The sequence below is a fragment of the Anas platyrhynchos genome, chromosome 5 (assembly GCF_047663525.1).
Source record: "Anas platyrhynchos isolate ZD024472 breed Pekin duck chromosome 5, IASCAAS_PekinDuck_T2T, whole genome shotgun sequence".
Classification (NCBI taxonomy): domain Eukaryota; kingdom Metazoa; phylum Chordata; class Aves; order Anseriformes; family Anatidae; genus Anas; species Anas platyrhynchos.
In genome coordinates, this window is record NC_092591.1 from 5682714 (window position 1) to 5697142 (window position 14429).

The following is a 14429-nucleotide window of genomic DNA, read 5'->3' on the forward strand; positions in this document are numbered from 1 at the left end:
CGTTCAGACATTCACCAACAATGCATTAACCGTCTGGGGGTCTGGTTAGATTCAGAACACTGAATTATCACGGATAATCACCCTCACCCAAGTCGCATTAATGAAAGCTATCACAATCCAATCAAGTATGGTTTATTACAGCAACAGATAATCAGGTTCTTTTGGATTGCCGGCGATAGTGACTGTCTGCAAAAGCAAGCTAATATGCATGAAATACACAGGCGTTATAGGTGTTATAGATGTGACAGGTGTTATAGATGTTGCAGATGTTATAGGTGTTATAGGTGTTACAGATGTTATAGATGTTATAGATGGTATAGATGTTACAGGTGTTATAGGTGTTATAGGTGTTATGGGTGCACAGCCTAGAAATAAACGCGTTGAAAGGATCAAAGACTCTATATAGAGATTTATAAGCAAATATTCAGATCTCACCCAAAGGCGTCCCAATGGGGGGGAAGAGAGGCTCAGCCCGTCGACTGATCCCAGGAGTCAGGAGGTCCTAAGGATGTTGTATGTCCTCGGGATGGTATCTCCCCTGACGATGGTATCTTCCCTAACATCCCCTCTCTCTTGGGCCAATTTATATTATTTTCTATTGTTTAGGTGGAGCTTGAGTGGCTCTAGTCAAGCATATCTTAGTTATGATTGGTGTAAAGTTTTCCCGTCTCCGTTTAAAGTAATAGGCTCCGAGAAATTCAGAGCGCATGCTCAGTGAGGGGTGGTCGCACCTTGGAGGCGGGTAGCTTTTGGGATGGAGGTGTGTTTTGGTATTATAATGATATTATAATGAGCAAAAAGAACACTAGGGTACAGCATTTGTCAAAACATGACAGGTCTTTGGCTTAGGGTGGCAAAAAGTGCAGCTTTGTGCACAAGAACAATCGAGGTCCCACCTGATCACAGAGCCTAGCCGTGGTGTCTCCACTCCACTCCACGCTCCGTGGTGTTCCTTAGAGCTAGCACACCAAGTTTCCCCAGCGCGATAGCATCTAAGGTTGGGAGCCGAGGGAACGCTCAGATAATGCAGTTATGCCCTACCCTGAAAGCCTCTTCAAAGCTGTACCTTTTCCTTAAAAACGTGAATGTTAGTTTTATTTTCCTAGTTACTTCAGGCATTTACACCACATAATCCACCCCGTGACTATAGTCACTCAAGCTTCACGACAGTTGAAATATGTCAGGGATATCACATACATTCTCGGATTGAGGTTTATCGAGTGTATGTACATTGTGTAGGGATGCTAAACGTTTTATCATAAACCAGAGTTTAGCATACAAACTAATTGTCAGTATAAAACATAACACAGTGAGTATTAGCAGAACAATAACAGGGTGAAGCATCTTGTTGAAGATTCCCTTGGCAGCTGGCAACCATCCAAACAAATTGTCCCACCAACGGTGTCTCTCATCTCTCTTTACTCTTTCCATAGTCTTTTGTCCATTTTCTCGGACTTGAGTCATCAGCTGCTTCAGGTCCTCATGTACCAGCAATTTCTTCACCAAGGTGAGGTTCATTCCAATAGGAGTAGGCAGCAGTTCATGAAGCAGAATATAATTAGATGCAATAAGTTGATAAGAAGTGACAGGAACTGAGTATTTAAAATCACATCCTAGAATTTTGGTAAAATTGCAAACACAGACATTAGAGAGATTACTGGTATCTACCACTGTATCATCTACGACTATAGAATCACAATGAGTTCTCATACAAACGCAACCTTTCCCAATACATATAAGTACAGTTTCAAGGGTTTCATTAGGATGTATCTCAAAGTGGCAAATATTTTGCTCAGTGTCAAGACAAATGTCTTGAGATTCTAGCGTGTTACTTTCACAGATGAAACCTTTTTGTTCACGCACAATGCATGCATTTACATCAATTGTTTGCCACTTTCCTCCCTCTTGATGGGCCCATACTTTATGCTCTTTAGGATAAAGTATAGTTCCATTATGATTGAGTCCTAATGCAATGATTGGATATACATTGTATACGGTGGCATTACTTATAGTAAGTATAAAGGCAACAATTTTATCATTTTCTGCATAATGGGTAAAGTTGACTAATTGCCACCAAGCTTGAAATTCTTTTTCAAATTCTGAAGCATTATCCCAAATCAGTTTTCAAATTTCAGTGGGCAAAGTTTTTCCTTCTCCCTCTCTAATAATAGCTGCTGCTACAGATTGTATCCATTTCCAATTTCCTTAGGTCATCTGTAGTAGCAGTTATTCTACTCATTAAGACCTCAGCATCAATGTTTTTTAATATACCTAATCCTGTTCCTAATAACCTAGTTGCATCCTGTGGCCCTTTTTTAGGGACCAACTAGGGTTAAAGAGAATTTGTTGTTGTCCCACCATTTTAATTATGTAAGGACCTGTGTTGAAGATGGAAGGAGTTAGACCAATGGGAGGCTGGGTCGGTTCGTTTTCAAATATCTGCAGGGGCAGAGGCTTCATATAATTCTGTGCCTCTGTAGCCTCAAAGACAGTACAAAATTACAGGTTTGGTGAAAGTAAAATTGTACCAGCAATCAAAATTTGGTTCAGTTATTTTAGTTATTTGGCAACCAATTTGTATTGTCTGTCCAGACATGGCTTGAAGTTAAGCCATTCTTAGAGAATCATTCCAACTCCATTCATCTTTTGAAAATATTTTGTTTCCATGTAGAACTAAAGTAGAGAGATTTAGGTCCTTTCTGTTTTGAGATGTTCCAGTGACTGTGCTATACTGTGACAATACATGGTTAAATGCCACGGTGAAACACCTCAGCTCCATGCACAGCCACAGTAGCTAAGTTTCCTTTAAGGTCTGTAATTGCATCAAGGTCAGGGTAAAGCATAGCATCATTAATCCAAACTGTTGATTCGTCATCTTCCAGCTGTCCATATACAGTTCGCTCAGGGTTCCTGTGAACACAAAAGAAAATAAAATATGCTCGGTTGTATTCAACCGGCAGGGTTAGAAAGAGGGTGAAATAGCAATCTTTGATTTCCCATGCATAGAAATATTTGGGAGTAGTTAGCACTATTGCTACTGTTAGAAACACAGAGGGCTTTCACTATCTCTGCCATGTTTGGAACTGCGGCAGTCAAAGGTGTAGTGTTAGCGTTCAGCTGTCTGTAATCCACTGTAAAATGCCATTGCCTGGTTGGTTTCTTTACCGGCCACACTGGTGAATTGTAAGGTGAATTGGTCCTTTTAATAATGTCTCTTTTTTCCAATTCTGTTACCACCCCGTCAATCCCCATAAGTGCTGCTGCTGACAACAGATATTGCCGATCATTAATGATTTTAGCAGGGGATGAGGGTATGGATGTTTGTAACAGACTCAGTCTCATGGTGCCTGAAACCCTTTGATGTGTCGCGAAACTCCACACAGTTCCATCAGGGAGTTTTCACATACAACCATGCAGTATGTCAAATCCTAAAATATTAGTATATGCAGCACCAACTAATACTTCTACCCTGGTTAATTTTTGTTCCTCTGGCAAACAGAGTGAAATTTTTGCAGTGGGGCATTGTTTTTCCACACCATTGATTCCCGTGAATTTAACCCTGCGTTGACCAGGTGTTATGCTCAGGGTTTGTGCTGTTGCGTGTGTAATTACTGACATTTGGGTCCTGGTTTCAATAAGAAAATTTACCAATATTTTTGGGGGTTCAACAGGAATGGCAATGATAGGGTCAATATGTTCATTAGAGAGCCATTGAATTGCTAATACCCGCCGAGCAGGGTGGCTCACTGCCCTCCCCGGGGATAGGAGTTTTTTTGCTGAGATTCTGTTTTGTCACTTAAGCTTGGTGCCGAAGGTGTACATTCTTTACGGACGGGATTTTTTCCTGTTAAGCAATCCCCTCCATCTGGAACATTTTTCTTACCCAGAGATTGGACTAATGTACGGAGGTCATCTAGAGAAGCATCACGCAAGAGTGGTCGGGATGCACCCAAAGCTAGGGCCTTACGCCAGAGCTCATCCCGTTCTTTATTAAATTTGAACCTGTTTTTAAAATTAGGGTATCTGGGATTTTTAGTGTGGATTTGGCGGACTCGCCGAGAGTGATCTTGGGGCTTAATACTGGATGAATTAATCCAGCCCATTCGGCGTCCGTATTTATCTAGGTCTTGGATAAATTCACTCCATGTGGGAATAGGAAAGTTTGGATTCCGTCTATGACCACGATCACCATCCCTATGAGCAGCTTGTATACGATCCTGGGTGTTTGCTACAAACATTTTAAGACAATCGGGGAGCCCACGGATAAGAGGGGTTAACCGAACCGGATCAATAGGAGCTAACATCGGGGATTTCCTTAATTCATCTCTTTTATATATCGCCTGAATACAGGCTGCTTTCTGTACTGCTACAGCCACGTCAGCTCCTGGTGTGGTGGTTAAAAATACTCCAGGTCTCCAAAAGCCTCCTACCTCTTCCTCACTCAACATCATTCGATCTCCTCCTTTAAGAGAAACTCGACACACATACTCAACTTCTGATTCCCCTGACCGCCTTGAGAACTTCTCCTGTATTTTAACCAAAGGTCTCAAGGAAATGGATTGGGGTTCAGAATCAGAAATCTCTTCAACACCATCATCACTGTCAGACCAGAAATCACTGTCCCAGCTTTCAGGTTCTGCATTATGCAGCACTCCACGAATCTGCTTGACCGGAGCACAAGGCTGTACTTTATTTAACAGATGACTAACCCTCTCCAGCAATTGTTTAAGATGATTATTCTCATGCACAAGTTTATCATTTTCACTCACAAGTTTATCATTTTCACTCACAAGTTTATCATTTTCAGTCACAAGTTTGTCATTCTCAATGGAAAGTTTATTATTTTCATCCAAAAGTTTATCCACTCTGATTCCTAATGTTTTTCTCGTCTCCCTTTCAAAGTCCAATGATGACTTCAATATTTCATTCTCTGATTTCAAAGCGGTATGTTCCGCATCAGAGATCAGTTTGGGAGCAGGAGTTTCCTTAGCTTTTTGCCGAGCACAAGACAAACAAGCTCCTAACACAGCACAAATTGCACCTTTACCCTTTCTTTGACCAATCTTTCGTGAAGCCTGACACTGCTCAATGTGCTCTACCACTTTCTCCTCATCTTTCCAAAACTTTTGGGAAAACTCCTTCCCTGCCTGGGAAGGAGCACATTTATATTTTTGCAGTAGTTTATCCATAGCAATCCTGCCGACTACGCCAATTTTACTGTCGCGTTAAAGGGGTGTAGCTGATTAACCGTCACGGGCCCGTTTGGATTCAGAGTACTGAACCAGTCGGACATTCACCAAAACTGGGGGTCCGTTCGGACAATCACCAAAAACGTAATAACCGCCTGGGGGTCCACTCAGACATTCACCAAAAACGTATTAACCACCTGGGGGTCCGTTCAGACATTCACCAACAATGCATTAACCGTCTGGGGGTCTGGTTAGATTCAGAACACTGAATTATCACGGATAATCACCCTCACCCAAGTCGCATTAATGAAAGCTATCACAATGCAATCAAGTATGGTTTATTACAGCAACAGATAATCAGGTTCTTTTGGATTGCCGGCGATAGTGACTGTCTGCAAAAGCAAGCTAATATGCATGAAATACACAGGCGTTATAGGTGTTATAGATGTGACAGGTGTTATAGGTGTTGCAGATGTTATAGGTGTTATAGGTGTTACAGATGTTATAGATGTTATAGATGGTATAGATGTTACAGGTGTTATAGGTGTTATAGGTGTTATGGGTGCACAGCCTAGAAATAAACGCGTTGAAAGGATCAAAGACTCTATATAGAGATTTATAAGCAAATATTCAGATCTCACCCAAAGGCGTCCCAATGGGGGGGAAGAGAGGCTCAGCCCGTCGACTGATCCCAGGAGTCAGGAGGTCCTAAGGATGTTGTATGTCCTCGGGATGGTATCTCCCCTGACGATGGTATCTTCCCTAACATCCCCTCTCTCTTGGGCCAATTTATATTATTTTCTATTGTTTAGGTGGAGCTTGAGTGGCTCTAGTCAAGCATATCTTAGTTATGATTGGTGTAAAGTTTTCCCGTCTCCGTTTAAAGTAATAGGCTCCGAGAAATTCAGAGCGCATGCTCAGTGAGGGGTGGTCGCACCTTGGAGGCAGGTAGCTTTTGGGATGGAGGTGTGTTTTGGTATTATAATGATATTATAATGAGCAAAAAGAACACTAGGGTACAGCATTTGTCAAAACATGACAGGTCTTTGGCTTAGGGTGGCAAAAAGTGCAGCTTTGTGCACAAGAACAATCGAGGTCCCACCTGATCACAGAGCCTAGCCGTGGTGTCTCCACTCCACTCCACGCTCCGTGGTGTTCCTTAGAGCTAGCACACCAAGTTTCCCCAGCGCGATAGCATCTAAGGTTGGGAGCCGAGGGAACGCTCAGATAATGCAGTTATGCCCTACCCTGAAAGCCTCTTCAAAGCTGTACCTTTTCCTTAAAAACGTGAATGTTAGTTTTATTTTCCTAGTTACTTCAGGCATTTACACCACACGGTCCCAACAGAGGGACGGGGGGGAGCAATGGCCCCAACAGTCCTGAGCGGTGCCAGAAAGTTCCTGACAGGTCCCAACGGCTCTGAAGGGACGAGGAACGTTCCTGACAGGCCCCAACGGCTCTGAAGGGACGAGGAACGTTCCTGACAGGCCCCAGTGGCTTGAGGAGGACACTCACAGACAAAGAGTTTGTTCAAGCAAGACATTTATTGGAATCTTTGCAGAGGCCAAGCTCCCAGTGAAATGGACAGGCCAAGAATCAAGCCCACTTGCTATGAGGAGTCTCTGCGTCAAGCATCCATGAAGCAGCCTCTGGAGCTGCATGGGGTCCAGCTCCCCACAGGGTGCTAGCAGGTCATCATCTGCCACCAGCAGAGCGCTCTCGCTGTGCATGAAGATCTCTGTCATGTCCGTAGATCAGCAGTCTTTTCAGCTGATCTCGCACCACCTCGAACTTCTGCAGCTTTGGCATATGGGTCGCGCTTCAGATGCTGGAAGAGGTTGCCCGGGCCAGACAACTGGAAGGCTGGTGGCAGGACAGTCACATCGGGCACCATCTCGTTGCCAAAGAAGTGGCTGAGACATCTCTCTTCCACACAGCAGCGAAGGTACCAACTGATATCATCCAGCCAAAGCAGAAAATCCGTCCCGTGCCACATTTCCAAGGGGATGGTGGCAGCAAGGGTCCCTGGCAGCAGGGACTATGGCCAGGACTGGTGGTGACAGCCACCTGCCCTGCCCTGAGCGGCTGGGCCCTGGCTGCAGGCTTAGCAAGGCCTCGGGGGGCAGCTTTTGTGCCCCAGCCCTGTGCTGCCCAGCCTTCTCCCTGCTGCTGCACTCGCCTCACGGATGGCTCAGGCCAGACTGCAGCAGGGCCCTGAGGGGAGCAGGGACATTCCTGACAGGCACCAAGGGCCCTGAGGTGGACAGGGATGTTCCTGACAGGCCCCAGCGGCCTTTGGAGGGGGGCCAGGACATTCCTGACAGACCCCAGAGGCCGCAGTGTACTGTAATGCCGTCAAACTATATAGGGGCAGAACCCACCCGTATTTATGGGGTGACAGGGGGATCCCAGCAGTTAACTATACTGGAGGATGAAGCGAGTCTAACTGGAAATAAGTGGCAAAAGCAGCGTATTGTGACAGGCCTGGATGCTCCATGCATCCTTGACGTACACTATCTCAGGAGAGGATATTTCAAGGACCCAAAATGGTACCGGTGGGCTTTTGGCATAGCTGCCTTAGAGACAGAGGACACTAAACAGTTGTCTACGTTGCCCAGTCTCTGGGAGGACCCTTCTGTTGGGTTGCTGAGCGTCAAAGAACAGCAGGTGCCAATTGCCACCACAGCTGTGCACCGGCAGCAATATGGCACCAACCGAGACCCCCCATTCTCATCCATAAGCTAATTCATCAACTGGAGAGCCATGGGATGATCAGCAAGATTCACTCACCCTTTCATAGTCCCATATGGCCAGTGCGAAGGTCTAATGGTGAGTGGACTATCGTGGCCTGAATAAAGTCATGCCACTGCTGAGTGCTGCGGTGCCTGACATGCTAGAACTCCAGTACGAACTGGAATCAAAGGCAGCCAAGTGGTACGCTGCAATTGAGATAGCTAATTGATATAGCTAATTGAGACCATCCCTTTGGCAGCAGAGTGCAGGCCACAGTTTGCTCTTACTTTGAGGGGTGTCTAATACACCGGGAATCGACTGCCCCAGGGGTGGAAACAAAGCCCTACCATACCTAGACTACATGATGTGGACACCGTTTGATTTGCACACCATGGAAGAACTGCCTGTGTTCTGCAGTGTATGAGTGCAAAGAGGAAGGATGCTGGGCTTTTAGAGCACTGGCACATTTATATCTCTCTTGGTATGACAGTTGCAGAACACCTCTCAAGCGTTTTCCCATATTGTGTAGGGTGTGGAAAAGGCTCAGAACCAGCAGAGAGAGGAAGACTGCCACAGACATAGCACGGGGGAGTTGAGAGAGAAGAAGCTTCTTGGATCAGCTCCTCAGCAAAATGCTCCCCGATGCTGTGGCAGCCAAGCTGTCAGCATCTCATGCCTGCCTGTCCTGACCAAGTGTGGTACAGACACTCACGGACAAAGCATTTGTTTAAGCAAGCAATATATTAGGGTTTTGGGGAGGCCGAGCTCCCGGAGTGAATGGACAATGTGCAAGAGCTAGATGGTCACTGTCCAGCTGGTAACAAAGCCTCTGCTTCAAGCAGCAGCATGGGGTGTGCCTCCCGCAAGGGTGGTTTTTCTGTGGAGAGAACACGGAGGAGCAATTCCCACTGCCAACTGAGCAGCATCTTCTCCATGTCCAGCATGCTCAGCTCTGCAGCACGTGGCAAGCAGTTGTGGTTGTAGCCACCGTAGTCATCAGTGGTTACTACGCTTGGTAGATTGTCCACACGGGAATCTTGCCACACTTGGCAGTGGGTTGCTGCACGGAGTTTTCCCATCCTCTTCTGTGTCCTGCGTTCTCCCCTCTTCTTTCTGTGGTGGGAGGTCATTGCCTGCTGTCAGCAGAGTGCCCCGGAGAGCTCTGCATGAAGGCCTCTCTCAGTTCCCAAAGTTCAGCATTTGCATGAGCTGCTCTTGCAGCTCATGGAAATCAGTGTGCGCCTGGGTGTATTGATCCGGGTCCTTTGCCATGTGCTGGAAGAGGTTGGGTGGTCTGGATGTTTGGAAATCCGGAGGCAAGATGAACTCCTCAGGCATTTGCTCGTTTCCTAACCAGAAGTGGTCCAGGCATTTCTTCCTCAGGCACGAGCACAGGTACTCCATGATGTCATCCATGCGCTGCAAAAACTCCCTCCTGTGCCATCTTTCCAAAGGGATGGTGTTCAGCAGGTGCATGACGACTGTCTTCATCATATAGCTGGTAAAATAACTGCCCAGCGCGATACGGGCACAGAGCTGCATGCATCCGAGGTGGAAACTGTCCTGCTGGGCATTCGCGGCTATGTTCCGGAAGAACTTCATCTCTGCCACTGCGCAGCTCTGTGGCCATACTGTGTCCGGGGTAACGGGAGCCTCAGAGTAATCGCTGCTCAGAAAAATGTCCGTATCACCTTGTTGTACCCCAAACATCATCTCAACGAACACGGTTGATCCGGTGTCATCAATCAAACGAAGCATGCAAGAGCGTCTGGTTTTCAGTACTTTAACCAGCCATGAAGATGAATGAGGCACAGATTTCCAGGATAATTTCGCCAGCTGCTGGAACCAGGAGGAGACTTTACGCACATCCAAGTAGGAGCGAGTGCACATAGTTCGTAGGAGGCTGGGTTCCTGATTTCTTCTCAGCTCCTCCACAGGGTTGTGGAGGAAGCACAGCATATTCCCAAACTCCTGCTCCCTCCAGCACGTGCACTCCAGCTTCACGCGAATACGAGAGACCTTTGATGGCAGATTCCATTTGGTGTTCTGCTCCACGTGGAAGGAGTGCCCACGAGGAGCTGTCATGGGAATAAGGCAGCGGTAGACCGTATCACCCTCCCGGGGACTCCAGCCTTCAAAAGCACTGCCCACTCCAATGGGTGTCTGCAGCACTGGAGAGAAAGTGTCCTTAAAGACCCAGTCACAGGCACGGCAAAAGCCGCGCACCATTTCCTCCACAAGCCGGCAGTAGTTGGTCAGGTTTACCTGCTGCCGCTGGATGCTCTCTGCAATAGAAATGGATGTATTCGATTCATCGTTGAGCGCTGGTTCTTCCAAGTCCTCATCGCTGCTGGAGCTCTCCTCGTCGCTGCTGTCATCAAACACCTCGAACTTTTTACGAAGCCAAAACAACAGCCAAATTAAGAGGAGAATAAAACCAAGACTGGCCCAGAACTGCCAAGTCTGCATCGCAGATAAGAGCAGGGCTCCCATATGCATCGAGCTCTGCTGCTTCTCTAGCGCCTCAATTTCCAACAGGAGCTGCGCCATGCGTTCTTGCATCTCCTCCGCATACCGCCGCATGCGCGCATTTGTAGCTTCATCCAATTCATCCCCGACTTTCTGTGGGCTGATGACTATGCCCAAAAACGCCAGGAAATAGAAAGCTGCCGAAACCATGGTCTGAAAGAGAGAGAAGCACGTCAGTGGGGCTGGGTGGGAGCTGGATGGCGGCTGAGGGAGCTGCGGCACGAGCCTCAGGCCCCTGCGGTCAGGAAGGAGAGGGGGCGAGGGAGCTGGGAGGCAGCAGGGACTGTGGGCAGTGCCAGCGGGGACAGCCACGAGCCCTGGCCCAACCCAGTCTTCCCCCTGCTGCTGCACTCACCGATGGCTCAGGCCAAAGTGAAGCAGCGCTGCCCGCGGCTGCCTTTAAAGCCTCCCCCCCATTGTGACACGTCCTCTGTGATGCCACCTGCGCCCACACCGCGTCACAGGACCCCTGCCCCGCCCTCGGTGCCCACCGTGGCTCAGCGACTGCCAGCTGCCCTGGGCAGCCCAGGCCCTGGTGTCACCCAAATGCAATGGCACATGGCTGGAAGGTGCTCCCTAGAATCCCTTTGCACGTCCCACAAATGGCACCCAAACAGGGACAAAACGAAAAAAGGAATGAATAGGGACAGGGTAGCAGAACAGGGACATTGATCACCTCGTGAAGATAGGTTTGATAGGTAAGCAGGCCTCTCATAGTTGTGACTGGGTTACCTGGGTAATATTTTCAGCTGCTGGAGGGATACTAACAGGAGTGTTAATAATTATATGTCTTATTCCTAATATGTCCAAGTATTTTGTGTTGAAAGTATTTGTGTGTGTTTGAAACAAAGTGGAACGAATCACTCCATGAAGAACACAGTGAGAGACAATACTTGTTGGGCTGGTTATCATTCTAAATTATGTGTTCTTGTGGTATATATTATATAACGCAGAGGCACGTGGCCAGATGGAGCTCCTCAGGCTCCGTTTGCACTGCCTGTGGAAGCCCCCAGGGTTATTCTCCAGAAGAAATTCATCTCTCAAAGCATTGCTTCAAGCAGGCAATGTATTGGCTTTTTTGCAGAGGTCAAAGCTCCCAGAGTGAATGGACATGCCCCAGGAGGCCGTGTGGTCACTGTCCTGCTGCTAAGACAAGTCTCTGCTTCAAGCCTCCCTGCAGCAGCCTCTTCAGCAGCATGGGATCTGCCTCCCTCAAGTGGGAGAGAGAAAACAAACAGGAGCAACTCCCGCTGCCAACTGAGCAGCAGCTTCTCTGTGTCCAGTGTACTCAGCTCTGCCGCACGTGGCAAACATTCATATTTGTAGCCACCGTAGTCATCACTGGCTCTGCAGTGGGCAGACCGTCCATATGAGGACCTTGCTGCACTTGACAGCAGTTTGCTGCACAGAGTTTTCCTGTCTTTTTCTTCGTCCTGAGTTCTCCCCTCTTCTTTCTGTGGTGGGAGGTCATTGCCTGCTGTCAGCAGAGTGCCCCGGAGAGCTCTGTGCTTGAAGGACTCTTTCAGTTCCCAAAGGTCAGCATTCTTGTGAGCCGTTCTTGCAGCTCACGGAACTCATGCAGCGCCTGGGAATAGTTAGTCCCGTCCTTTGCTATGTGCCAGTAGAGGATGGGTGGTTTGGACATTTGTAAATCCGGAGGCAAGATGATCTCCTCAGGCATTCGTACGTTTCCTAACCAGAAGTGCTCGAGGCATTTCTTCCTCAGGCACAAGTGCAGGTACTCCATGATGTCATCCATCCGCTGCAAAAACTCCCTCCTGTGCCATCTTTCCAAAGGGATGATGTTCAGCAGGTGCATGACGACTGTCTTCAAGACATAGGTGGTAAAATCATTGCCCACCACGATACAGGCACAGAGCTGCATGCATCTGAGGTGGAAACTGTCCTGCTGGGCATTCGCAGCTATGTGCCAGAAGAACTTCATCTCTGCCACTGCGCAGCTCTGTGGCCAGGTTGTGCATGGGGTTAGATGTTCTCTTTGTGTCTTGCACACAGCAGATTTTCCTTCTGTGTACAAAGCTTCCCAACACAATTTTATTTTGCTGCAAAATGATCACAATAACATTGTGCTGTGCTCTTTGCTTGTTCAGAGAGCTAATGCTCATCAGGATTTTGGTACATGAAGGCAAAAGGTGAAATATGTTACTTGAATGAGATCTTCCATTTGAAATTTTTAATTGGAATGTATCCATGATGTTCTGTTATATATGTTCATCTGATTTGTGTCAATAAAGAACAGTCCTGTCTGCCTCTGGGCCCTGCACGGGCAATTTAATCTTTGAACCACAGATGCAGTGTGTCCCAGGTTCCCCCTCATTCCAGTCAATTTATCAAGTCTTCAGAAAATACTCCTCAAGTCTATGAACCTGTTTGCTTTTGTTATTCCGAACTCCTATTTCTAACAGTTACAGCCTTTTTTTTTTGTCTTCTTCGAGATTGACTTAACACTGCTATTGGTGTGACCGTCCCTGTGAATGGCTGGTGAAGAATGTTTTAATTACTGGTGAAGTGTCAATAAGAAAGCTATTTGTGTTTGTATGAAGTCTTTGATGTCTGGGGGTTTCAGAACAACTGATAACAACTAGTGACTGTTATGGGATACTATGCAAGCCTCTGATATCTGGCCAGGTGGCCAAGAGATTAGGAAGAAGTAAAAAAAAGAAGCTGAAGGATGGCTAGGAGACAAGACCTGCAGGGGATGCTGTGTAAACTTGACACGGTGCCAAGGAAGTACGAAGGGGAAGGACGAGAAAAATCTTGGAGAGGAAGACTACGAGCCTTCAGCATGAAAGACCCCTAGAGACCCCCAGACGGACCACCGGGGACTGATGCGCATGCTCCAGTAGGAGGGACTGGACCCCGGAAACTAATTATAATAACCTGTTTTTTTTAGAAGTAGAAATGAATATGTATTAGTCTAGGAGCATAAAAATCAGCTACTTGATGTAACTGGTGAGTGTTCTGGTGGAGCGGAGACTCCCGGTGCACCCAGCGCTGTTTGCTTACATCTATTCTTTAAATAAATCCTATTTTTTTATTTAATCCTATTTTGAAGTCTGAGCCATTTCTAACAGCATTATGGGGAATCATATGTCCTTAGAAACAAAGAGTGTCCTGGTAACCTTACAGCTTATTCCCTTTATTAACAATCAGACAGTTTATGATCCTGAAATTATGATCCTGGCAGTGTGCTTGTATTAGTGGGATAAATACATATTCATTTCATTTCCCATGGTTCTCTTGCATATTTGTCAGGTCTCCAAAGAGTCATTAACTCATTAACGCAGGTTCCGGCCCCTATACGCATGCATACTGGAGTCCTTGGATGGTCGTCCGGCATACTCTGGTGGTCTCTTCATGAAGGCCAGAAGTCTTCCTCACTGCTAAACTTCTGACCTTTCCTGTCTTTAACAGACTTCAGCAGCCAAGCCAGTTTATGCTGGTTCCATGATCTATGCATACAGTCTTTTATGCCCTTGTCTTTGGGTTGTTAATTGTGGTCGCTAAGACCTACAGGATCACCATTCTTTATCTTGTTCCCTGTCTCAAGTCCCCCCTTTTCTTTATCCTAAGGCAAATTCTTTTGCTTACAGCACTCACTGATTCAAAATTTTCATAAAATTCTTACCGCTTTCTACATGGTGACTGATTCGGTTACACTTTCAGATTTCATAATCATCTAGTCCTTTTATACAGCACCAAATGCACACTGTACTAATAAACAGGTTAAGAATACTAGTAAAAGTGAGATCAATATTCCTATAAACAATTGCTTAAGCCAAGAAAAGTTGGGTAACCAAAAGATCATTTTGTTTCATAGTTCTTGAAAACCCCATGAGGTGTCATCTTGAACTACCTTATATAAGATCTCTGTCTTTTCCAAACTTTTTTTTAACTTTTTTTTTTTTTTTTTTTTTTGAGATCAGTCTCAATTTGTCCTGCCTCATTTACATACAT

At 46.5% G+C, this 14429-nt stretch overlaps 1 protein-coding gene across 1 annotated transcript; it reads right to left on the reverse strand.

Annotated features, from left to right (window-relative positions):
• Positions 1-116: 116 nt before the first annotated feature.
• Positions 117-12941, reverse strand: LOC119717182 (inositol 1,4,5-trisphosphate receptor-interacting protein-like 1). The gene is made up of 2 exons (XM_072038149.1): positions 5831-12941; positions 117-2910 (listed from the first exon to the last, which is right to left on the reverse strand). The coding sequence occupies exon 1, from the start codon at positions 10599-10601 to the stop codon at positions 9102-9104; it is 1500 nt and encodes a 499-aa protein (XP_071894250.1). The 5' UTR covers positions 10602-12941; the 3' UTR covers positions 117-2910; positions 5831-9101.
• Between the last annotated feature and the right edge of the window lie 1488 nt (positions 12942-14429).